Consider the following 27349-nt stretch of genomic DNA (forward strand, 5'->3'; position numbering starts at 1 on the left):
CAGTGGGAATTGGCAGATTAGAAACGCTCGAAACGCAGCGGTCGGTCTGCGGGGAAGGTCGACCTCTGACCTTGGCCAGTTGATTAACATTGGGATTGGACCAGTCCATTGTCCGACCCCGTATCTCCATCTCCCTGTATGTGTGTGTGTGTGTGTGTGTGTGTGTGAGCCAAAGTCATTGGGACTTAGGAAGCGGCAGCAAAAGACGTCAACGTTTTTGACATAAATTAGATTTCTATTTTTCCGCATGATTTTACATAGAAAAGATTATATGAATGCTATCTTACGGCTGCTATTTACACTTAGGATTAGCTTCGCTTACGGCAATGAATAAATATAATAATTCGTGTATCTGCATATATATCGATTCTGAATCGCTGTCTTATTCTCCGTTTATCTTAATACAACTCCCTTAGGTCTAGAAATATATATACTTTTTATATTTACAGAGCGGCTGGATTGTGTAACATATATATATTATTTTGGGTGAGAAGAATCCACCCCCAGGTGCAGGGGTTGGATTCCGTGCCACCGTAATTAGGGCGAGGAATTGGTTCTGGTCGTGGACTCGGCCAAAGCGCCAACGAACGAACGGGTAACGTAAATGAATAACTAAAACAAGGTCTTTAAAAATTAATTAGAGCTACAAGCTGGGTCGGGACGACTCCTTCCCTTCACTTGCTTTTGGTGGCAGGTGGCAAGGAGGCGGCGGAGACTGTTGCTCCATTGTTGCCGGTGGCCGCCGTCTGTTGCCGTGCATTTGCTCCTCCGCTGCTGTTGTTTGCCTTGGTTTGGGGTGCCGTGGCCGCTGCCGTAAGCTTTCCGGCGGGCAGCGGTGAGGTTTTGGGGCTGGCTGCCGGCGGAGTGGCTCCTGGACTGGGCAATGTGACGGTGGGCAGCATGGGTTTAAGCTCTCCTTCGGCCGGACCACCTCCACCTGCAGCAGTGGCGGTCTTTAACTTTTGCAGGTAATCGTTGAAAACCTCGTTTCCGGCGCGCTGCATCCGCGTCAACTGCTCCATGAAATACGCCTGCTGGTAGTTGTACATCGCTGGTGTCATGTGACCCATTTGGGCCAGGTTGTACATCATACTCGACTGGTTGGCGGCGGCCGCCGCCTGGGCAGCCTGCGCCGCTTGCGCCGCATGCACCCGCCGCAGGTTCTCCTTGAGGAAGTGGTTCAGGTCCAATTGTCCCGAGGCGACTGCCGCAGCACTGGCGCTGGAGGCGATGCTCAGCGGCGCATTCTGGCTGTGCATGACGGGATGGGGCATCATTTTACCGACTGCCGACAAGGATGGAGGCGGTGGCGTCGGATTCTTGGACACCTTCTTGACCTGCTGTTGGTTCTTCTGTGGTGGACTGGGTTTCTGCTGCGCCTGCTGCTGCTGTCCACCATTGGCCAGCTTTTGTTGGCCGGTCTGATGGGCAGTAGCGCCGCCGGCATTAGGTGACTTCTTGCTGGGCGGCACCTTCTTGCCAGCGGCTGGATTTAGCAGTGGGTTGAAACCGACGAAGGGCGTCAGAGTGGGCAGCTTCGGTGCCAACTCAGGCATGCCGTTCTGGCGGGGCAGAATGGGTCGGAACTTCTTGGCCGCTGGATCTCCATTCTGGACGCCCGCCACCGAATTCGCAACTCCGGCAGCGCTGCCCTTGGGCGATTTGTTTTCACTGGCAGTTGGCGAATGACTGCCCATCTGGGCGGCGGTTCGCTTCTCCGGACTGGGTGTCTTCTTATCCGCCTGCGTGGGCGTGAGTACGGGCTTCAAAGGAGTTACCTTGGCGGCATTGGCAGGAGGTGATGTTTTTGGTGGCGTAATTACACGAGGAGCACTTGGAGGCGGCGGAGTGGCCACTTTGGGTAATTGTGGCGGCGTCATACGCGACACCAAATGCTGCGGCGAAGGAATAGCTTTCGATGGTGGCGGTGGTGGCAACTTTGCGGCCAGAGGTCCCGGGCCGGCAGCAGGTGGTGATTGCCGTTTTTGAGCCTCCTTGGCAGCCTGGACCTGATCCTGTGGCTGATCGGGCAGCTTAACAATCTCAATGTAATTGTTGACCGGACTTTTGTGCTTGGGATGCTGGCCATTGCTGGGTGACGACGAGTCGCCGTTGTCCCGCGAGATGGTGATCGAAAGCGAGGAGGGGATGTTGATGTTGCACGAGTTCAGCAGGGACTTGACCTTCACCTGCTGCTTTTCGGGTGCATCTTCATTGGGCATATAGATATTGTTGTTCGCCATTCCATTGCTCCCGGATTGCGAAGCTGGAGATGAGCCGCCATGAGCTGGGTTCGTATTCTGATCCGACTTGGTGGGCGGTGATGGAAACAGTCCGCCAAGAGATCCACCATTTCCGCCACCCAACATATTCTGCAGGTAGCTCCCCCCAGAGCCTCCGTTTCCACTCCCAGCATTTGCCGCTGGCTTGGGCGTGTACTTATAGGTGGGCATTGTTGGTATATTGTAGCTGGGCACATACTGCGGCGAGCTGGGCGAGTAAATGGGCGAATTGGGCGTGTACATGGGCGTGCGGCAGCCAGGTGGCGCCTCCTTGCCCTTGCACTTGCTGGAATTGAACAGCGCCAGATTGAGATAGTTGTTAGAGCTGTTACCCTTGTTGGGCGCTGACATGGGCATGTTGCCTCCCTGCTTTCCAAGGTTTTTGTTAGCCTGGGATGGGGTGGTTGCAGGCAACGGTGGTGGACCCATCTTGGTGTCTCCCTTGGGGCCATACAGATGCGGCTTTTGGGCAGAGTTACTGCTGTTCTCCACCGATCCGCCACCAATCGACTTGATTTCGGTACCAGCGTCTTTGAGCAATCGATTGACATCGTTTGGAATATTGGCAAAGGGATTTGGACGCGATGCTTTGGGTAAAATAGGCTGGTAGCGTTTGGCGATGGGTGTTCGGTTACCAGGAGCTGACATCTGCACGCCGGCATGTTGATGCATTGGCGATGGAGGCGGCGCAAGTTGGGCGGAGGACTGGAGTTTTCGGGGTGCCAACATTGGCGGCTTGGCCGGAGGTGGCATCAGCGGTTTTTCTATCTTGGGAGACGCTGAGCCTGGAGAATTGCCATTGGTGGCGGGCAGGCGTATCTTAAAGTCCACCGTTGGAAGGGGCGGCGATAGTTTCGGCTTCTTGGACACCGCCTTAACTGGTTCCTTGCTCTTCCTCTTCGAAGACGCAATGGATTTGGGGGGCATGCAGCTGGGCGGCTTCATAAGCATGCTGTCGTCCAAGTTAACCTTCGATTTGGGCGAAGGCGACTGTTGCACTGACGGCGAAGGCGGGGTGATGGCTCTCTTGTTCAGCGTCCTCTCCGGTGATTCCACTTTCACCTTGATGGGCTTCAGAGCAAACGACTTGAGGAACTCCGACTTGGGATCCTCCGAGAAGGCTCCGCTGGTTACTCTTGGACTCAGGGTGCTCACCCCACTGGGACTCATGATGCGTTCTGTGCGAATGGTCAACGGAGGCACCGTCAGCGGACTGGGACTCTTGCGCTTGCGCTCTCCACTGGAAGAGGAACTGGCGCTGCTTGACGATTTGGGACTTCCGTCCTTGTCCTTCTTCTTCGATCTTGACTCCTTTTCGGGCTTGAGGGGTTTCACAATCTCTCTGCGCTCAGGATCGGACATATTGATAATCGTGACACTGTTCTGCTTGGAGAGATCGATCTTCAGCTTGATATTGGGCTCCGAGGGAGACGAAACGGGAGTGGAGGGAGAACTCTTTGAGGACGATTTGGAGCTCATTTGTGGAGAGTGACTCTTTTCCCGCTTGTCCAGCATATTTCGATTGATCACCAGCTTCAGTGTTTCCGTCGTGGGTGCGCTTGCCACATCGTTGACCACCTCTTTTACGACTTCTCCATTGCTCTCCTGCTCCTCCACTTTAATGGAGGCTTTAACTGCTTGGTCCACTGGCAGGGCCACAGATTCCACCGGCGTAGAAGAGGCTTCCACAGCCAGCTTTTGCTCGAGATGCTCCTGCTTTTGCTCCTGCTTGTCCAGTGTCAGTGGCAGCACTCGACGAGGAGCCGGCTTCACCAGCGGCTGTGGCGACTCATAAACACGGTAGTAAAACCGCATGGGTGCATCCCGCTTCCACGTGTAGATATAGGCAATGTCCATTAGCGTGTAGTAGTCCAGCAGCACGATTGTCTTGACTTTGTACATAATATCGATACTAAAACGCTGGGCATCAATCTCAAATTTGTCGTAGACGAACTTCTTCAAGTGGCTAACGCGGCACATGGCCGGGCACTGAAGGTACCGCGGACGCAATGTGTCCACCAACTCAGACTCGGACTCGGTCTTCAGTTCCCTAGGGAAGCAAGTAAAGGGCAGAAAGAGAAGAGTATCGGATTAATATAGTGCCAAGCTATGCAGACTTAGTTAGTTAGTTGGTGCAGAGTTAGTTTTCAAACATTTAAAGTGCGTTTTATATAACCATATGGTACATACCCCAATTCGGCGTACTCAAGCGACAGCGACATGTCATCCGAGGGACTGAAGATCAGATGCTCGGTGTCATCGCCGCGCTGCTCCGGCGTGGCCAAGGCTGCCTCCTCGGGACGATCCTTGTAGAAGGCCCTTTTGCGCATCAGCTCCCGCTCGTAAAGGCCCGGCACGAGCTTGTACACTATCGCCTGGAGCGTGGTGTCCGATCTGGAAGAGAAGCAGACGAGCGGCGGATTAGGTTTTGCTATAAACGAGTACAACTAAGGGTTGGGGTTGGGGTTGGGTAGCTGCGTGCATGCCCAGTGAAATGGAACGCAGACAAAGGCGAGCGGGAAATGGGAAAAGTCACCGTGGCTGAGGACACACAGAAGCCAAAGAGTCGGGACAGGACTTGCAACTTCCTTGGCGCGGAAATGAGGCACACAAAGCGCACGAGGGAAAGAGACGGGGAGCAGAGCAGTCTGTACAAATTAGGCGGCAGATGCAATTTTCTATTGCTTCAATGGCACGCAACAAACACAAAAAGCGAACAAAAAAAAAAAATAATAAATAAGGGAAGTGAAGTGAAGGGACGGGACTATGTATTCCTTGGCATGCGCTGGTGACGACGGTAGATGGTCGATGTAGTGATAGTGGTGGTGCTGTGGTGGTGGTTTCCCCCAGATACTCACACCACTTACACACACACACACACACACACACACTGAGCAACTGAGACAGGAACCGAGCAACTCTGGCCCTAAGACGTCTTTAAAAACATCTACGGCCCCGGGCAGCCAGGCGCTCACTTCAATCATTTCAACCAAAATAACGCAAGACGCAGACCGAAAAAGGTCTTGAATAGAACCGAGGAAGATGAAAGAATATAGGCACTGGCGGGGGATGGCGAGGGGAAGTTGGATGAAGACCAAAGCATCGGAGACTCGGGATCTGGAAATGGCACGACGGCTCCCATTTACATAACCCAGGGCCATAAATTTATCGATCATTGCCGAGTGGCAAGGGTTTATCTCTAATCGATCTATTCAAGCGTATTCTCTCACAAGCATATTAATTTAACTATCAAATGGGAGATGCGCGATAAGGAGGGGATCCTAATTCAAGTAACTTTTTGTTTCGAAAACGTAATTATCTAGTTATGTGCCCACATGTATTGTGTGCTAGTTATATATACATAACATTATTTATGATTTAATATCATTTAATGATACTATTTGATCTCAAAACATGTTACACTAATGCTCATATCCATTTCAGGTATTAAATGAATTTATTTCTAATCAGGAACGTTTCTATGAGTAAAGATAAAGATTCTCTATGAAGATCTTCAGACCACGCTTCCGTTTATTGTTTAAAAACACTGTTTATAACAATCCGATTATTCTAAGTAGACGTTCGTTGCTTCTCTCGTGGCTGCCACTTTTGGATGCCAGTTGCAAGGATGGCAGGAGGAAAAGGAGTACTGTATAAGAAAACGAATCCAACAGGAGCCAGACTGTTTGGCATTCGCTCTTTCTCCCTCGCGCGCCTGTCACTCTGCGCAGTTGTTGTTGTAGCTGCTATTATCATGGTAGTTCCTGTTTTTTTTTCTCTTTTTTTTGCCTTTTGTTGTTGTCAGCTGCTGGCTGCCAGTCGTCGTCGTTGCTTTTGGCCGACGGCAAATTCGAGCCATCGCCAGGCAAGACACGCCCGTTAATTATCTCGGCCGCACTTGGATTTGTTTTCGGTTTTCTTGGAACTGCGTGTCGCTGCAGTTTCGTGTTGTTCCTTTCTCCTGCCTTTTCCAGGGTATTTATCAGTTGATTTGGGGGCCGTAGAGCAATAAGAACATGGCCGGCCGGCCCCTGGCACACATACAAAAGAGCTGTTGAAACTTTCAGCTTCTTCAGCTTTTCGCTCAGTTTAGTGGACTTCATTTCATTCCATTTCATTTCATTTTGTTTTCCTTTTATTTAGTTTCTCTTTTTTTCGCAGCGCTTTTATTTTGTGTTTACCTTTGTAAAGACAAACTGAGCCCAGTTTTCTTTTGTGATCCCGCTGCTGTGCCCTCATCTCCTTCTACATCTCCTTGCCATTCGGCGGGTTAAACAATAAACTTTTGCAATAAATTTAATTGGAGACTCGAGACTTCCACTACAATACTACTACAAATTCATGGAAAACATGGCCAGCGGCGCACAAAGGGCACTTGTTTATAGAACTCACCGAAATCCCCGCTATATCTTCACAACTATATCTACACGGTGAGAAAGGGGGGCCACCACTGGGCAGATCGTTTGAAAAGGCCAACAGGTAATCGAACTTTGTTGATTCTTACAATTCTCGGCATGCGATTGTTTATCTAACTTCTATTTAAAGAGCTCCGAACATTAAAGGCCACTTTGGCAGCAGAAATATACATCAAATTGAATGCAACTTAAAAAAAAAAACAGTACAATATATTGATTTAGCCAGGACACAAGGCGTAATAAAATAAAACGCTTTCATTCAAAATGTTTCGCTTTGGGAAAGTTGTTCCTCAACTTTACCTGAGTTATTATGCAAGTTCGTGGCTATATACAAGGCTCATTATTTTATCTCCGTGTAACCGGCTCCAATCCATAGGGCACCACTTCACACCATTTGGCCAGCAGTGGCAGCAATGCCAGAAGTGGCAGCAGTGGCAGCAGCAGCCGAAAAAGGTTCATTCATTCATTCACCTGCTCTTCATTTACTCAGCCCTCTGCCCACGATATCGCCGCTCTTTGAATTTGTATTCATTATCTCTTTGTGTGTGCCAGCGATTACAACGTGCCACTTGAACTGTGGATGGGGCAGAGTGGGGCAAAGGGGGCACAGGGGGGCGAGGGGAACGCCAGCGGGTGGTTTTCTATACAGACTCCCATTAAAGTTGTCCGTGGGCCCAAGGCTTAAATAGTAGATATATTCGCTGGTTCAGCTTTCGGGTCGGAACATGAAACGTGTTTTTCATTACGCCCAGCGAAATGGAATGGAATGAATTGAAACGTGCCAGACGAGACAGTTGGAGAGATTCCCGAAAATGCTTGGGCTGCGTCAAATAAAGTTAACCACAGGCGAAAAGTTTACTGCAAAAAGGTGGAAAAGCAGCGCACGGGCAGGCATTTTCTTGGCCCAATCAGCCACCAGCATACAGCATCGTGTGGCACTTGGGCCAAAGGTTTTTGATCAAGTTTTCCCTCGCTCGCAATTTGGCAGAGGGGAAAACCACTGATACCCACCAAAAATGCCAAAAGTTAGGCGGTCCAAGAAGAAACATTTAAGAAGAAACTACTTTGGTCCAGGAGTTCCTTTCCCCCTGGGGAAAATCAATCTCACAGCGAACTAAAGCAAAATTGCTATAAGCTACTGCGAATTTCCACAGGCCGTGACGCTTGTGGGCGGGAAAGTCGGCGGAAAAGCGGGTAAAATGAAAGGAGCTAATCTTGTACTGATTTTCTGATTATATTAGTCCGCAGACATCATCTCACACACAATGCTTTTGGCAGCGACGAGACACCTTCTCAATAAAGACGTCATTCACAATTGGCCCTTTGACACCGCACAAAAGTGGGATTAAGTGGAATTTAGGACCAGCTTAATTCCTCTTTTATTTGCCAAGGAAGTGAAATTACATCGAAGTGTAGCTGCATATTATGCGCAGCTAACTGAGTACTTTCAGGTATAATTTATCACCATTTTTGTCAACTGCTTATGAAAAGCAGTTATAAAGCAGGCAAACTGATTAATGAAAGCAGCAAACACCCATTTCGTCCTTTGACATCATCTATGCAACGCATAAAATATTGAGCAGACCCATTTCGCTGAGAACTTGAATAATTTACTTATCCCGCTTTTATCAGCCATCGCTGCTGTCCCCATTAAAGATCCATCTGGGCCTGTCAGAATGGTTGGCTGGAGCAGCTACCACTTACTTTCAGCCAGACAGCGACGAATCGCAATCTCAAGCACCTTTCCCCCCTGCAGCCCACGACCTTGCATTATGTATCTATCATCTAATCGCCTGTTGTCAAAGACAGACGATTGCGAGGAGCATCCATTCAGATACAGCTATGTACCAACAGCTACAGCCACATAGCTACATCCAAATACAACTTAGATACTTCTCTAAAGAGCCCTTGCATACTCACTTGATGTTCGGCTTGGCGTTGTTGATGACCATCTCGCAGCGCGGGCAGAATCGCTCCTTTCGCAGGTGATTAATGAGGCAACTGTGGCAGACTGAAAAGAGTGCGGAAAAGACGAGTATAAATTAGAGGGCTTTGGAACGCGAAATAGGCAAATAACGATGCACACGGCATGCGAAATAAGTAAACTCAACAGATTTCGATGATTCGATTGATGTAAAACCATTCCTGTTATCCACACACCCACCCAGCCAGCCAGCCACCCCACAAGATGGAACGGAAACGCAATCAAACCCAAAAGAAGGGGCGAAAAAAAAGCAGAGACCGTCGAAAGACTAAGGACGAAGCACGAAGGACGAAGCAAGGGGCAGAGCATTAAACATGGAAACACAACCTTCGAGGCAAAGTGAGTGCCGTGCTGCAAAAAAGTTGTTTTGACTTTAATGTCAATGGCAGTGTCTGCGTAGCACCCCCGCCACATCCCTGGCCACTTTTCCTCACTTTTCCCCCGCATATCCTGCCCGCTCCAACTGTCACCCAGCAGCAGACCATGGCGATGCCCGGTGGGTGGGGTCTGCATGCAGCAGCAGGCGAAGGACGACTGTCCACTGGGGGTCGCAGCACCGTCAGTCAGTCCAAGCTGGCCCGCCGCCGCCGCCTGTTACGCTTGTCCGTCAGTTTTGGTCCAATGCCGAAATAATAATAATGAAAAAACACGCACACACCGAGCGAAATACAAGGAAAAATTCGCACTGAGCACGAAGAAACAAAAAAAACAAAAGCAGGCGGTTTAGTGGGGCGGCTGTTGGGCGCTTTTGGGGCGGTGGCGTGTGCAGGCCAGGAAAAAAAAAAAAAAAAATGGTTTTACTGCCCGCCAAATGGCCTCGAATGGGGAGAGCAACAGCAGCCAGCATTCTGCAAGAGTTGCAGCAGCATCGGCGCACTGAGAGAAATGCCAAGGCCTAACCAACTGCAAACACACTTCGAGATACAACTTTGTCTCGTTAAAAATTCTTTTTATACAGTTTGCAATGATTTGATGAACTATATATTTAGCTAAATATATCAAACTTGTGTACAAGTTACTGTTTACGATAATTAGTTTCATTTTCTGAGTCTAGTATCTGTTTTATAAACTATCGTTTTGAACACTATCTTCCCTTTCATATATTATAAGTAAGTTTGCTTTTCGCTGCCAATTTCTCGCAGTGCCTGCTGCGCAGGCAGCTGTTGCTACTACAGTCCGGTTTTCGGTTTGGTTTGCTCTGCTTGCTCTGCGTTGCCTTTGCTTTTGGTTTCGGCGATGGTTTGCTGTTGCTCTGGCCTGGGTCCCAGTGCCCAGTCCGGTCAGCAGTAAACAGTCCACTCTGTCCAGTGTCCACTGTCCACCGTCCGCCGTCCGGCATTCCCACTCCACCTCGGTTTGTTTTGGTTCGGTTCGGTTCGTTTGACAGTTAGATGGGACTCCCGGGTGCTCTACATACGTAAGCATGTATATCTGTGCGTCCCTGCCGGCCAACAGATTTAAATGAGCCTGACCAAATGTATCCCGTGTCCATTATCAACACATTGGTTGCCAGATTTACGGACGGCCAACAGAGTTCGGCAGCAAAAAAAAATAGTAGAGAGCAGAAAGAAGCGGCTGAATGGAAAATTAACCTTACGCTGCAAAAAGGGGAAACTTTTAATATCTAAACGAACAGCAAAACCGAATGGCCGTTGATGTATGGCCGCATTCGCTAGTTGTATGCCGTTTAGACCCCCGCCTGAATGCTAATGTTGTGTTAATATCTGTGTCGCTGATAACGCATCCGGGATTTTTATAGCAGCGGAGCTAGGGATCATCTCTCGCCCACCGCCTCAACAGTTTCTCAATCAATCGAGCTAAGTACTTTCGAGGCCGGGACCATTAATGTGCCCACAAAACTTATCGCCCGGCAACATCTGCGTGTCGTCTGTGTCCGCCCCACCTCCTCCTCCTACTTTCCCCTCTGCTGCCACACCATCCAGCTCCTGGTGAAATGCTCCGCGCCCTGGCGAAATCCTCCGCCCCCCGAAGCGAACATAACTCATCGCGTCTAGGCAATTTCGCAGAACATCTAGACATTTGAGTATGGGTATTGGAAATGGAATTTGGCGGGGATGGTGGCCTAGTCGGCAGTTGGCATTATAATTAAGGCACAGCGATTACTAGCTGCAACTTTTACCTATCCCTGGACATCGGGCGATGGTTTTGTGGGATAACATCTAAATGCCCCAAAAATTCTAATTACCCTGAGCCACCGAATAAACCGCACAAAATCGCTTTACATATTCCTGTAGCACTCGTTTTCAATATCTTGATGAAAAAAGTTGTGTTTTAATTTATGTAAACTTGTTGTAGGGTACTTTGTAAAATTTCTTTCAACAGAAAGCAATTATTTTCGTATTAGATGGTGACCATTTAAAGTGAGTCCAAACGCATTTAACCATTTATAAATTGCATTTAACTTATTCATTCATTCATTTGCAATAGTTTACATCGAGCAGAATTGTAAAAGTTCCTAAAAATTAATCTGTACAAGTTCGTAAAGTTTCCGTTTGAAACTGCCCTCTAGTGAAATGAATTCGAGGCTAAGAATAACGAACGCATTCCTTCCATTAACGGGGTAGTTTGAATTAGAATCATTAGGAGTTCAAAATAAAGTGCAAAACATCTGTATCTGTATCTGTAGCTCGTGGCCACTCAAAGGTTATTGACTTGTGCAAGTCCGCAATACAATTTGATAGAACACAATTTGATGAACTTCATTGGCGGAAGGATACTTACAGGAGTGCAGACACTCGACGATGGTGGTGGCATTGATCAGATATCCCTGGCACAGGTGACAGATGATGTGCGGATTGACGGCCGTTAGGAGGACGGGGTGTGGCCTTGAAGTTGTGGCCAAATCGGAAGTCGTTGTCGCCGTTGAAGACGCCCCCGTTTGGTCATCCTCCGTCTTCTCCTCCTCGACGGAGGCGCCACCATTGCTGCTGGCGTCCTCTGAAGTGGCTCTCCTTGTCGTCGACCACGAGGATGATGATGAAGAGGAGGAGGACGAGGATGAGGACGAGGATGAGGAGGATGACGATGAGGAGGAGGCCTCAATGGATTCGACAGCTGGAGGCGTAGTTTCCTTCTTGATGCCGTTCTCTAATATTGTTTTTGCCACTTTGCCGGTGGCAAGTGGTGTTGCTGCCGCTGTTGCTGCATTTGCAGTAGTTGCTAATGTGTTTTCACTTTTTACTTTAATGCTGCAGGCAGCAAAAAGTTGCTGCTTCAGTTGCTGTTGCTTTTGCATTTTATCAGCATTAGTTGTTGCCTCTGCTGCTGCGGCTGCTGCTGCTGCTGCTGCTACTGGTGTTGTTGTTGTTGTCGTCGCTGCTGTTGCTGTTGTTGTTTTCTGGGACTGATACAAAGCCAGCTTTTTGCTTGAATTGTTGCCACTGCTATTTGCATTGCTGACAACGCTTTTGGCCGCCTTACTCGTTGTCGTTGTTGTTGCTGTTGTTTTCGCCAACGTTGACAACTGCGACTTTTGTTGTGTGTGAGCCATTGTTGTTGTTGCTGTTGCTTCTGGTGTTGCCTCTGCTGTTTGTTTTGTTGTTGCTGCTGCCGGCTGTATTGCTTTCGACTCTGGCGTCATCATAGTAATAATACACTCTCGCCGCTAAAAAAAATCGCTTTTGTTTTTCGCACAAGCGTCAATCTGCAATATAGATAATGCCAGAAGTTGGATTAAATGCGAGTTAAGGAGCGCATGGAAAATGGAAAATGGAAAATTCAAAATCGACTTGAGACGAGAGCGTGCTGAAGATTATAAATAAATCAGCGGCTGAGCCGCAGAAAGCAATAAGCTGAAGCTATATCTGTAGCTTCGTTGGTGGGGCAAAGCTTAAAGCTCCACTCGCCCCACGCTGTTTACGAAAGAATAATGGAGCAAGGGAAATATACATTTTCTGGGAAAACTCGCAGAGTTAATGAACTCGGTGGGATCGTATTTTTCCTCACAGCAATCTACTCTTTTGCATCATTCTTCGTGAATCAGCTTTAATATAGTTGGAATGGTGATAAAGTTTCTACAATCATCGCTATAAGAAACAAATCTGTTTAGAAAATATTATATATTATTTTTTTTGTATATTTTTTTAATACGCTAACTCAATATAAACGATGAAAACTAAAGAACTTTTGCGTTCGCATATTTTCCTTAAAGTAAATCAACATATTAATTGAACTTAGAGATCATTCAACTTGTGGAGTATAGTGAATGCTTTGACAGATTTTTGTCTTTTAATTAAGTACGTATAGAAGGTTTCATGCGCTAGATGACGCTTAAGCCCAAAGAAATCAAAATGCATTTAACTCAGACATGATGTCCCGAATTAAAGCTTGTGGGACTTGAGCAGTAGACAGAAAGGAGTCGCAATCTGGCAGCTATTATTTGCAATCAGTCGATGGATGTGGGGCCCTCGATAATGGATGTTGTAGTTGCCATGGGAATGCCTACGTCGAATATATTGAAATGCACTGCACTCGGGGGAGCAAAAGGGGGGTGGTGAACTGAGTTGCAAGGGGGTGCTTTGTTTTATTACGGATGGCAGAGTGGAGGGTGGAGGGGGGTAGGAGGGTGAAGAGTGCCGAGTGGAGTTTTAACCAGATGCCAAGTACATCGAAAGTGGGGGCGTCGAACAAAATGTGTATTTCAAACAACTTCAAGTTGTTTTTGCATCAACGCGCCAGTAAAAAGTCAAGGTACATACGGTAAACTTTTCGGAACAACTTTTTCAACTCCGGGGGCAGCACACAGAATATGGTAAAGTATATTTTGTGTACTGAATATGGCAATGGAATATGAATGACTGTATATGCGAGAGGGCGAAGAGAAATTGCCAGCAGGCCTCTTTAAATCCTTTTTACATCACTTTTAAGTGCTATGCGAAAAGAGAGAACCCTTCTGTTCACCCTTTCCCTTCTTATTTTTTTCGAACCCATTCCATTGCCGTGTTTAAAGTCTCAGGGATTCTCGCGCGCGCAAAAAATGTGAGTGAGTACCAACATGAAAAGGATAATAAAAAAAAAGTAGCGGAATTTCTCATTTGTGTGTGGTGTGCGTGTGTTGATGTGCTCGCATATGTTTGTATGGATGTGTGTGTGGGGGTAGGGATGCGAAGGGAAGTTGAAAGAAGGGAAACGCGAGACTGTGACAGTGAACAAATGCAAAAACAACAAGCCAGCGAAAATTCGGAGAATGCAGAACCGAGACTGCGGCTTTATCTCCGATTTCACAAGCACGCACACACATACACTCGCATATTACTTTCATTCAAAGAAATAAGTACATAAGCATAAAACAAAAACGTTGCTAAATGAAATAGCAGTAAAAAAAAAATCAGTCACACACACTCGAATTCTCATGCTCCCCTTTTTCAATTGCCGTGTGTCCAATCGAAATTCTCACACAAAGAGAAAGGGAGTGGGGGTCATAAAGGAGAAGAGAAAACAGAAAGAGGGACTGCGTGGGGGGTGGGGGGTTTGGGGAGAGCGCAACAGCTGCCGGTCGAGAGCAGTGTTGTTTAACGCCAATCATTTACCTTTGTATCCAATCTTTAATCCACTAATAATCCAGCCAGTTAATTGGCATCGCGGTGGTCGCCTTGTAAACATATATAATCCAATGGCAAGAGGAATAATCCAAGTAAATAATCCACAGTTGAGTTTTGAGTCAGCGTTTCTGCTTCTCTTTCTTCACTATGCTCCACTTCACTTTTATTTTATTTTATTTTCTTTCTACTTCGCCTGCACAGGCAAACCACACCAACACGCGCTGGCACTTTCGGCTGCTCTGCTTTCGTGGGCACCTTTATTGTGTATTATGCTTTGCTCTATGTTTTCTGCCCACACACACACACACACACACATAAACGCGCGCGTCGTACATAAGCCAGCAGACGTAATTGTAGTTGTGCTTGTTGTCGTTGCTGCTACGGCATTTGTCACACAAAGGAAATTGCCTTCAGATTTCTTATTTATTATAAATATTATTTTGTAACTGAAGCTTTGAGCTCTGATTGTAATATAAACACATGTTTCTTGTTTCGTTATTTATAGTGGTCGCTTCACTCTGTTTGGATAGCGATAAAGCAAAAATATCGGAGCAACCGACCGCGCACGTCCGTTCGCTTCGAGAACTTTTGTTCGACTAACGACCACGCTGCTTTTCGTTTATGTACTGCTGCGTTGGCCGCTATTTACACTCTCTCTCTCTCGTATACACACACGTATATACCAGGCCAAAGCAGGTAGCCAACTGCTCTGGGCGAGTATCTTTGTTTTCTTTTTCGTCGCTCACACACTGATCGGCCGTCTCGCTCTAGCCGTCCTCTCACTGGACAACTCGTTAGCTATCTCTCTCGCACGCTCACTCGGCTCTTTTGTTGTTCTCGTTGCGGGGCGTCGTCGCTCTCACTCGGTCTCTCTCGTTCGCTCTGAAATCTTTCCGCACAGCGTCGACGAACCGCTCTCAATGAATGTTGGTGTTGGACTGAAGCAAACGCTCTTCGCTGACTCTGTTTTTCGGTCGCCACATCGTCGGCCGCTGCCGCTGCCTGCGTCGACGCCGACAGCGACGTTGTCATTTAGCTCTTTTTCTTTTGCTTTGCCAGCCGTTTCTTTGTTCGTGGCTGTATGTACAAACGGAAAATGGTAGAGGGAGGGGGTTAGAGAACAAAGGGCTGCACATAAATGGCAGAGGTTTTATGACTCTTACGGGTTCTTATCCATCTGCAAACACTTTGGAATACATAAGACTATGTGCAATCAAGGTAGAATGAGTGGCTATGTAATCGCAACTTGCAATTTCCGTCAGCAGAAATCGCATATTTGCACGTAGGCGTACGTCTATAGCTGCACCCCTCTCGCTCTCACGCTTTTTATTGCCTCCAAATTGGAAATGCTTTTTGCTTCTTTTCCCTTTGCCTTTTCCTTTTTGCCCCCCACTGAAGCGGCGGCAACAGCAACAACCACAATGAGAGCGCGAAAGAGCTCTCCAATCAGTGGCAGCCAACAACAATAAAAGCAGCAACTTCGTTTCCGTCTTGGCGAATTAACCGTTAGACTGCTCTACGATCTAACGGATAATTTGCGAGCGCAGGAACCGTACCATGACGATTCTTTCCATGCAAAATAACATTGCCGTGGGAGTAAAGAGTTCATTATGCATATTTTTTTTTATAATGATCCTATCCTCCAAATCGTAGTATTCTCACCAAATATTATTCGTAAGTCTTCAAAGCCATGCAGATAAAAAGTCCATAGGGCTTTGCTTTTAATTTCATTGCAAGAAAACTTACGTCAATCTTTGATTGTTTTTAAAAGGCAACTATTTGTTGTTAACTTTTCATTCTATTATTATAATTGTATCCCCTATTCTATCCATATTTATAAATGCACACATATGTATGTACATATATCGCGACACCAGGAGCTTTAAGGCGATTTTAAATATGTATATTAAAAATATATACTGAGAGAGCCAATATTCATTCACTTTTTTCATTCATTTTTTTTTTTTTTTATCTCAAACGCAACCACTGCTTCAACTAGTCTTATAGTATTTAAAAAGTTTTTTTACATTTGAAGAATTACTCTGCAGTAATATACGGCAAGCAAATCAACTAGATTTATCATTATAAATATAACTTGTATAAGTAACAACGGGTTTTTGGTGATATATGATATACATACACAAGTAAAAAGTAGGACAACAATTGAAAGGACATTTATATTACGTAAAGATTTTAAGAACTTGGGTTTTAAACCAACGAATATTTCGGTTAATATTAAAGAGTACGTACCTTGTTTTTATATTTGAATATTATGGTATATTTAAAACCTTTCAGATGACAGAATTGGTTTGAATCAACCAACTTTGACTGTATCATAATAGTATTATAATTTGTAAAAGCATTTGTTACAGTAGTGATAGATAAAGAAACCCAATAAATTATTATTTTAATTTCATCTTATTTGTGTATTTTATTATTGTTGGTTAGTAGCGTGTTAAACACGGATTTCGTTGATTTATTTTCGGTAGCCTTAGTTACTTCAGATCTGAACATATTGCAACATAATTGTTTTCTAAACTTGTATAAACATACAAGTATATATAAATTGCTAAAATCCATTTAGATTTACTACTTTTTGCACCATATGGACTTAAGTGGTGAAACAATCGCAAAATATGTACATACATATTGTAATCACTCTAGTAATCACACTGTTATCACCGCTGAAAGAAAATATTCCGACGGTGAAATCTGCTTAAATTTTTTAACATCAATGCATAATATAAATTTAATTTATTATATAGATAATTCTACTTAAATATAGTATTTTACCAGCGTTTCCGAAACCTCACAAGGCTTTTGATACAATATTACTCGTTTATAATGAAAATAGTATTTATTTTGCTTAATATTACTAAATGTTTATAAGGGGCCTAAAAAATACCTCAAGCGTTATTTCTTATACGTTTACAGAATATTTTGTTCTACAGAATAAAGGTTTCACTGAACTCCTTTTTATTGGCTATATCGATTAAACATTATATAGAAAAAAGAAAAAGTGTTCTTTTCAGGAGCTTTACTCATTTTGTATGAGTCATTATCAAAACGATAAACTTCCAATCTTATGAATCAGACAAATATTATTATTATATGAGTAATGCTTTTAGAGGATGAAATGCGTTTGCAAAGATCGAAAAAGGAAAGACTATACCTAAATATGCGATTATAAAGATATTATAAATAAATATAAATATTAGCGAATTATTAAATACAACACCTACATGAGATGAGTTAAAATTACAAACTAATTCAGAACAATTGTTCATGTTCGATCTGCGCGTAATCTCTATATGAAAGCTCTGGTTTTCCTCGAAATATTATACAGTTTTTCGTTATGGAGTATGTTTACCCACATTGCAGTTCCTTTTAAGGATAATTAGGAAGTAAATTACTATTTGTGCTAGCTAAAAGCATGGAATATCCATACTAGGATCGATATGACATAATTAAAAGGTACTTTTTCCTCCAACAGTGGTCGTTAAATCCAATTAGGCGATCCTTTAGTACCTCCCTTTGACCATTCGCATTGGGGAGGATAAAGCACTCGGACTCCCCGTTGATTTTTATTACGTGTATTGAATATCCCGCGTTTTTGCCCAATTTCTCCGATTCCATCCGCATTAGGAGTATGGAGTATCAATTCCACTCGCCAGCAACTGCCCGTCTCTCTGGGCAATTAGAACCACTCGAACTGACGCTAATCCCTGGGTGAAATCTTCCAGCGTGTGCCGGACATCGAGCCACTGTGGGTATAAACATATCCGAGCACTGGGGATACCCGGAGCAGATTGGCCTCCCATGCGGACGCCATCTTAAGTCGGCCGTCATCAGCGGCTGATTGAGCTCATCCTGTCCGCTGGACACTGGTCTGTGCCACTCCAGCAGGCAGGGACGTAAATTATTGATTGGCTTTAATGCCCGGCAATAGATTGCCCCAACTGGTTTTAACAGCTTAATTGAGACCCCATGAAGCAATAAATGCGATAAAGCGACGGACTTGCACTCGGATTCCGACTTGGAGTCTCGAAGTCATAGTCGTGGCAGCTAGGGAAAGAGAAACTACAGTCCAGCTCGCAAGTGGCGAACTGCTCGTAATCTGCAAGAGAAAGGTTATGCAAATCACATTTACAAACCTCTGTTATTAAGCCACTGGGTGATAAGCAAATACCCTTTTCAAAGGAATCAAACTCTTAGCTGACCATCAACGATAATTTATTGTAATAATAAAATATCTGCGTTTAAAACAGGTAATGATAGTAACGTATGTTCCAAAGAAGATTAAGTTTTATAAATATTTCTGCACATCTCCGATACGATTTATCCATATATTAACATTAATAAAATGTCTGAAATTTCGATAATTATGAAATTATGTAGAGATATAATTTAATATAATCCGTAAGGATGGACCCAATAAAACATGTAGATATACGCAGTTTGATATCCTTCAAATGTTAAATTCTTCTCCAGAAGGGTAATTACATCTCTGAACACAATTATCACCATACATAATTACGTAATATAAACAGTTAAATTGTGAAAATACGGATTCCAGCTTAAAAACCAAGATAGCAAATAAAAACCTGTTTATGGCACTCTTTCGCCTTAGAAGGGACTTAGCTCCTAAGATCCATTAGCTTGGACCTATCGAGGCATCACTGTAGTCTTGAGCCGCTCAGTGAAAAGACGATGGAGCCAAGCCAAAGTCGTGTCCGCAGCGGCAACAACAACAACTTAAACGTAGCGAATGCAAGAGAGACTCCAACAACAATCGGAATGGGGCAACAACAGTAACTCCGGTAGCAGCATCCCAAGTGAATGGGGGGCATTTAAGTTTAATTTGTGTGCCGCCGACGTCGCCACTCGTTCGTTTCCCTCTCTCTCACTCGCGCTCTCTCCCTCTCTCCGCTTTAGGTCCTCCTTCCCTCCTCTTTCTTAAACGAAGCGCACATAGCAGAAATCCCAATCCCCACAAGCATTTGAGATTCGTATTCGTTGTTGTTGTCGTGCATTCAGGGCGCATGCCGAAAGCAAAAGCAACAACTCGTACTCATGTATGTATGTAGAATGTACATACATGCATCCAAATATACATGCGCCTGTATGTGCCAGTTGAGTTTTCCCAATACGCACGGCTCTGACGTCACGAGCATCAACAGCAGGAGCAACAGCAACAGCATCGTCATAATCACCATGTTCATCATCGCATCGCAATCGCCACAAAAGCAATAGCAACGCAACAGCAGATGTTTATGTGCCAACGGTAGAGTGCGCGAGTGTGTGTGTCGGAGAGTATGTGTGTGAAAAGGTGCAACTGTGTGTGCTAGCAAACAGCAAATAGTGCGGAACAGGGTTGTCAGCTCACTTAAGGCTTATGTTGAAAACTGGGTTATCAACTGAGGGAAAACATTTATATATTTTATTGAAAATATTAAAAATTAACTTACATTGATTTTACAATTATATGTCAGCAAGGTTTTGTTTATCTGAAATATTTGCTATTTTATAGCTAACAATAATTCGAGCCCCTCGACAACCCTGGAATCTGTTATTGCCTCGCTCTGCTTTTATCTACGCGCACACAGGCCAACAGTCGAGTCAGAATTTCTGCTGCTTTCGTCGCAGCGAGCATAATAATGAGTTTTCTCGCCTCCGCTTTGCCACCACTTTCCACGCACACCGAGTTTTCCCGGTCGGAAAACGGGGGATGGGATAGGATGAGATGGGATGGGATGTCATGGTATGGCATGGGTGTAATAAGCAGAAGGGAAGAAGGAATTGGGACAGCATAATGCGAAATAATGTTGAAAATTATTAAGCGAGCTTGCCAGAGATGCCAGATAGAAATACGAACGGCCAAACGGAACAAGCCACATCCAGTACATGCACACACCACTTACATACATATATACAACATATTTACATACGTATAATAGCAAACTGGTTGCCAGCGAGGGCACGAAGATGAGTGGAATGGAGAAGGGCAAAATAACGCCGGCAGAGCGAAGCCATATGCGAACGAGAGAGAGGCGAAGAGAGAGGGAGCCAAGCCAAGCATAAGGCAAAAGGCGAAAAGCAAGCAAAGCAAAACTCCGAAATAAATGTAAGTATGTACGAGGGCCGCTGGCGCCTGCGAAGAGTGGATGAGGGAGAGAGCGCAAGAGCGGAGAGGGAGAGGGAGAGCAGCAACGAATGCGGGCAGCAAAGCGGAAACGAGCACAAAGCGGAACGGCCGATACATAAGACACAAACATTCGAGAAAACTGGGAGGCCAAAAGGTTGGGTAACGCCGGCAGCGACGCCGACTGCGACGCCGCCAGCGGCAGCGACGTTCCCATGCTGAGCGCAGCGTGAAAACAAAAGGTAGCCGCCGCTTGTTTTGTTGTTGTCGGCCGTCCCGGCTCTCAATTAATCAAAAATATTTAGGTTCATATTTAATTATTTGATTAACTGCCACCGAGTTCCATTCATTTCAGCTGTCCTCTTACCTTTACATTTTTCGTTACAGAAGTCGTAGCATACAGTTTGCACTCCCACAGGTCGATTTTAGAGTTCAAAGTGATGTAATGACTATCCATCTGATAAAATGGTTGAATTTCTATTGAAATATGTGTGTTATATTATATACCTTCCATATATGCTTCATCATTTGATAAAAAGTAGTTGAGTAGATTTAGGCTTGCTTGTAATAATTCATAAAAAATTTGAAATTTAATTACAAAACTATTTAATTCGATTTTGGGATACGATATATTTGAAACCTATTTTTAAAAGCTTGTATAATAATAACCGAAAACAGCGAAATATGTACTTACATTGTCAGTGGTAAAATAATTTAAAACAAGATAGTTTCCGTTTCAAAACTGTATTTGTAAATTGTTTTAGTCTGTGCGGTTTAAAAGAACTCCTGCTAAAACACTAAGTTAGAAACCTAACCAAGTGAATGAATTTATCAGAGAGTTTTTAAAAACATGTTATATTTACATATTATTGCCGATCGCTTCTATTGAAAACAGCTGTCTCTATAACTAACTAAGAAATGAACTCCTCTTCAGTAAAGAAATATGCTTCAAAATATGCTAGGAACAAATTAATTTAATTACTTTTCCAAACGTGAAGAAGCTCTACTGTATTTACCCTGCCCCGACCATAAGCTCCCACTCCATGCCTCACCATTTATAAGTCGCAAAAGTTGAACGGAAAAAGTTACCTAAAAACTTGAACAAGCCGAGCCAAAGTTCACTCCAAGTCGTGCAACTTTTTTATGTTCACGCCGATTTTATGCGATGTCTTTGCCCCAAAAGGAAACGGCTTGAGGGGGCAAATAGGGGGTTGGGAGGTGGGGCCTTTTCGGGGATACGACGCAACACGTAAGGGAAATCCGGCAGCAGATCAATGAGAACGGGTCCCGGTCTCAAAAGTTCGAAGATGGCAGGCTGGCTGGCAGGCCAATGTAGAATCAGCCCATTTCACAGTTGAAAGCGGATTTGGACGCACTTAAAGATGCAAAATCAATTTGCCGGATTTGACAGCGGCATGTTAACCTTCTCGGGAACTTAAATCGAAATCTTGACGAGAAATAAGAGCACGGTGCTGAGCTTCCCGGCCAAAGGCTTATTGAATTACAGGTAATACTTCCTGCGATGGATTCACATGTTCATGCGGGTTGCAACATCAAAGTGAGTGTATAGTGTATCGGAATAAACAAATCGAAGCGATGCTTACTTCAGTCGGATTTCGAAAAACTTGGGGGGTAGCATTTAAAAGATATCCGGTTTAAAACTAACATCGTTTGTCATTCGCTTGTTTGTATTTTCGATTTTTCCATATTCATGGTTTTTGTTTACCATCCATTAACTGTTTCTGTTTGTTATTTCTGCCAATTTTTGCTTACTGAAAAGTATTCAAGTTGCCCGGAGCAAAATTTCAATAATACTTGTAAACATAAACACATTGAAAGTAAAATAGTTTCGCGATTTCAGTTTATTTTTTCAAAAACGTCCCGTTTTTGTTCATTGTTTGAAAAATACACCTAGAAAATCTTGTTACGTATGATTTTATAAAAACCTCTGATAGATAGAAAACAACTTCATTCAGGCAAAGAAAATAAACCCGAGTTGTATAATCAAACTCTGTGACAACTGCAGATTTTCGTTCTAAACCAGATCCGAAAGACATGGAAAATAAGAGGATTATTTCAATTACATGCTTTGAATATTTGCCTTGGGGTTACACATTGAATGTCAGGGCGTTTTGGGAAAGAGGGTGGTTTCGAACACTAATGCCAATTTTTTAAACCATTCAAGACCGTGCGCAAACTTTTCAAAATGAACCCTTTGAGTCAATGATGAATGAATGCATAATTTTCTATGTTTGAATAATAACTCAATACACTTTTTTCTAACTTCAGTGGATAATAAGCTTATATGGCGTTATGAGATATAATTTGCATGTATTAAGCTATCGCGACTAGGATAAACTTATGTTATAACTGTTACTTGTGGATTGAAAGGTATAGGTTTTTTTAGGTTTTTTCTAAAGATAGAAGCGTTTCCGACCCTTTAAAGAAAATATATTTTTGGTTGAGCTCTTTAGCAGAATCGATCTAGTCATGTCCGTCTGTCTGTCCGTCTATCTGTCCGTCTATCTGTCCGTCTATCTGTCCGTCTATCTGTCCGTCTATCTGTCCGTCTATATGTCCATCTGTCTGTCCGCCCGGCCGTCTGTCTGTCTGTCCGTCCATCTGTAAACTTGAAATGCTAAAAGTTGAGATTAAGTTACGCCCAAACCGTGCAAGTTTGATTCGAAAGATTGCAATGCCCATTAACAGCGGCTGTCAAGCTCCCACTATTTAAAGCTAATATTAAATTTTTTAATTGAAATCTATTTATCTTGTCATTATAATACACAAATGTGTCACATTGCAAATAGGAAGTTGTTTAGCTGTTTATCTACATTCCAAAAATTCGGAACGTTCATTAATAAATGATGAGCAATTGAGCGGAGTTAATGTGCACTCCAATTATAAGAACAAAAACGTTTTTTAATATTTGGTATTGCAGTAAAACGGAGCTACATTTTTGATTACAATTTCATTAAGGTGTAGAGTTAAATGATATCAATTTACCGTTTATAAAAGGTTTCTATACTTAGAATTACATATTTTATACATTTTATAAAATGTTCGCATCCGTCTTCTTATGCTACATAACAATCAATAATTTATTATGATTATATTGAAACAAGAACAATATAAACAATATAAAAGTAAGTACAAATTTACAACTGACAACTGGTAGTTTTCCAAGATTCTCATATTTTGTAAATTTGTTGGCAAGAAAAATAAAAAAAAAATAAAAAAAAATTTCTCAGCCTTAACTTTCTAGCTTTTACATTTCCTGAGATCACAGCGTTCATACGGACGGACAAACAGAAACGGGCAGATCGATTCGGCTAGTGATCCTGTTCTAGAATATACATAGAATAGAATGTACATACATACATTCTTGACTCGGAAAGGCTTCCTTCTAATCGAATGTAGTATACCCTTTTGTTCTATGAGTACGGGCTTAAATATGCAAGAAAACGTTTTGTAAAAGTCCAAATAAACATACAATCTTCAGCCGTTGCGACTTAATGGTGTTCAGTTGTTTTTAAACTATCAGCTAACTCCAGTTTTTATTCGTAAGGAATGGTTTTATGTGCGCCATTATATGAAAACAAGTCCGTGAGCCGCACCCACTTTGTAAACTTATCATTAGCTGGCGAAAAGCCACTTTAGACTGAAGCTGAATGCTGATCAAGGCAGAACCGAGTCACTGGGCATTTTATATTGAAAGTTTGGGCCATAATTATGCAAATTTCCGGCGACGCGGGTATTGGCAAAAAGCCCGACAGAAGGCCTGTTCTTCGGGCAATTTAAATCCACTTTAATTGGAATTTTAAAGTTAACAGCGTCAGAGATTAAGCTGCAGCAACAAACAACAATTTAAGCCCTTAAATTGCAAATTTTGCAATATCCCCGGGGAAAGCGAAGGGCCCAGTCAAAAAAAGGGTGGAGAAGGCGGCCTGTCTCTCTTTTTCGTCCTGCCACGTCCTTGCCGGCATATTTCAATTTCCACCCGCCAAACCCTCTTTAAAATTCTTCCAAACATCGCTGGCATAAACTAATTAGTGACATAATTTCAAAAGTCGCGACTGGTTCTCGAGCCCGGTCCACCAAGTTGAGGGGTGTGACAAATCCCGCAGGTTGTCAAAGGCGAACCAAATTATATTACACAATGATTATGAAAAATTGCTTTGTCATTACACGGATCTACACGTTCAGTCTGATAATGGTTGGAACAAGCCCCATTTTTTTAGTTAAATTAGAACTAATAAGCACTTTAAGTAAGTCATTTGTTCTTTAAAAAATTTGCAGGATTTCAGGGTGCTTCTATTCAATTTTAGGATGCTCCGAAAAAAGGTTTAAGCCTCACAATTACCGAGACTGTTTTTCAAATTAAGATTGGCAGATGTCGGATGGCGGAGAAAATAAAATAAACGTTTATTTCTGATGGTTGGTTGGTCAACTGTTAAAGCTTTCCGTTTAAGTAGTTAGCCATCTGGCATTCGTCAAATGAAAAAAAAGGTTTATATATGTTATTATGAAAGGTCAAAAAAACTTGCGCTATATATATTATATTGAATTTGTAAACAAGATAAAAAAAACACAGTTTAATTCGTTTTTTTGTTGATTCGTTACAAAGAATAATACTAACAGGGAATAATGGTAGAATTAGAAACATCTTTATTGAAATATTTAGTTTGAAGTTGCAAGGATCCATTAAAAGGACTTTGACTTGTAATTTTGATAACAAAACTCGGTGAAGGCTTCAAGTTTTTTCGAATATCCTATGGAGGTTTTAGATTTAGCTGTGAGGTGAACAGATCCATATAAGTCTAAAATTGAAAAGGGGGAAATAACATAAAGTCGCATAAAGCACTTATTAGAGAGTGAAATATAGATACATATAAAAAGTGATTGCAAAGGCCATTAAAAGACCGTAATAATAGAAAATGAGAAATTCCAACCGAACTTTGAATGGTTACGTAAGCTCCATTTGCCCCAAAGCGGCTTATCCACTTGGAAAATATTTGGAATAGCTCAATTCGATATAACAAATAGATGGCCGATTGTCATAAGATTATCGCATTTCTGGCTCTCGCCGATTAATTAATCATTCGCCGGGTATCTCGTTGCTCTCTTTGTTGTTGCTGGCGTGTCTCAATAAAACATCGTGTGATAAATCGAAACAAATTATAATTGGACAAAAGCGGATAGCGCTCGCACACACACACACACAAGCGGGCCACAGACACACGTGAACGAAACGAATCGAAACGGAAAAGGAGAACAAGAAAAAAACAACGACAAGAGCTGAATGCTAAACTACACCCACGCACACACAAGTGTAGCCGTAAAATGAGCCTCAGCAGTTTCCCAATCAAAATGTAAATATTTCCCGACAGTTGCTCGCTCGCCGTGTGGATGCCGTGAGGGGATGCGGGGGGCTGGGCGAGGGGGTTGGCCGGCCTGCAATCCGAAAGTAAATATTGTTCGTGTGCGCCTCTGTGTGAGTGATTGTGTGTGTGTGTGTGTGTGTGTGTGGAAGCGCACTTTTGGCCAGGCAAATGCAAAAAACAGAAGAAGCAAGAGCAAAAGCAACGCCATGTTTGCGCACGACGCGACGCCTCTGCCGACGTCGGCAGAAAATATGCCAATACCAAATCCATGCCCCCCGCCCCACAAGCAACACCAACACCCTTACCATACCCCCCGCCCAACCGCTTGCACCCAGCTACGAGTCACGCAAGGCGAAATGAGGAAAACAAGTGCCCGGTTGGAAATGGCAGAGGAAAGTTGACAATTTTTTTTATACTACCTAGGCTTGGCATCTGTCTGTTCAAAAGCAAATTATTCTTCTTTTCTTTATTTTGCTTTCAAGCAAGTTAAGTACAATATATATTTGTACTGGATAAATAAGCTTCGTATGATAAAAAACATTATTATTAAATTAAATTTTTGATTTATAATAAATTCTTTAAAACGCAGTTGCGGCGCCCTGCAGAGAAACATACGAAAAATACTAATGCTTGATAATAAGAATAACTTAGTTCCGTTCCAATAATTGATAATAACTACTTAGTGTAGTTCCATAAAAGATTCATATGATTGATTGATTTAATTCATTTTCAGTAACAACGTAGAAACGCCTAGCGAACTCCACTATCTCACCACCGAATTGGACACGGGGCACTTCGTGCTTGTCTGTGCTTGTGCTATGCTGCGGCTGTGCTGTGCTGTGTGCTGTGTGGCGTCGTAAATGGAACGATGAACGGGCGGCAAGAGCCAGGGCAGAGCAACAAAAACAGCAAACACACCGAACAGTGTGTGTGATGTTTGCGTGTGTTTGTGTGTGTGTGCGAGGTGGTAAATGTGTGAGGAGCGACGTCTGTTGTTGCTGCCTTTCGGTATCTTGCACTCAGCGGCCAGACTCGGGATTCGAAATGGGAATAGGCACAAGCGCTATACTATACCCCGCATTATCGTGTACCGTACCGCAAGTGCTCATTACGAATGCACGGCGAGAGGAGAATGAAAAGAAGCAGAGGCAAAGAGCTGTGCGCGTTTTTTCGAGGGTTAATACGAAAAATATATATTTCAGTTCGCTTCACAGATTTGCTAGCTGCTAGCAATTCAAATCTTTCATCTTTCATACCCTTAACGGAACCCCCCTTTTTTCGGCTTCAGTTTCGTTTGCTCTCGTTCTCTCTCTCTCCCGCTCGCATAAATTATGCTCCCTTTTTTTTTGTTTTGTTTTTTTCATAAATGTCACTTTGAGCATACATTTGCCGACTAATTGCGGCAGGGTGGGTCGCCAAGTGGGCGGGCAAAAAGTAATTGCCATAGAGCTGCGTAATAAGTACACCTGTCAAAATTATTTCCTTCGCAACATGGGTTATGTGAGGTGATTCTGCACGCTGTGGATAGGCAATAGGTCGCATTTTCCTGGATGGCACTCTCTTTGCACGGGTTAGCTCGGA

General features: G+C 43.7%; 1 protein-coding gene across 1 annotated transcript; it reads right to left on the bottom strand.

The window, feature by feature from the left end:
• Positions 1-284: 284 nt before the first annotated feature.
• On the bottom strand, positions 285-15185 carry LOC6546611 (polycomb group protein Psc). Its single transcript, XM_001975791.3, has 5 exons — positions 14231-15185; positions 11424-12345; positions 8618-8708; positions 4473-4676; positions 285-4332 (listed from the first exon to the last, which is right to left on the bottom strand). The coding sequence occupies exons 2-5, from the start codon at positions 12283-12285 to the stop codon at positions 675-677; spliced, it is 4815 nt and encodes a 1604-aa protein (XP_001975827.2). The 5' UTR covers positions 12286-12345; positions 14231-15185; the 3' UTR covers positions 285-674.
• Positions 15186-27349: the final 12164 nt, after the last annotated feature.

The sequence above is a fragment of the Drosophila erecta genome, unplaced genomic scaffold (genome assembly GCF_003286155.1).
Source record: "Drosophila erecta strain 14021-0224.00,06,07 unplaced genomic scaffold, DereRS2 tig00000092-arrow-pilon, whole genome shotgun sequence".
NCBI classification, from domain to species: domain Eukaryota; kingdom Metazoa; phylum Arthropoda; class Insecta; order Diptera; family Drosophilidae; genus Drosophila; species Drosophila erecta.

Bases quoted from the DNA above. Each gene is read 5' to 3' on its own strand.
- LOC6546611 (XM_001975791.3), bottom strand. From the start codon at position 12,285: ATGATGACGCCAGAGTCGAAAGCAATACAGCCGGCAGCAGCAACAACA. The intron at 4,677-8,617 runs GTGAGTATGCAA...CTTCTCTTCCAG, and splicing joins AACGCCAAGCCGAACATCAA to ATCGGACACCACGCTCCAGG. The intron at 4,333-4,472 runs GTATGTACCATA...TTGCTTCCCTAG, and splicing joins CTTGAGTACGCCGAATTGGG to GGAACTGAAGACCGAGTCCG.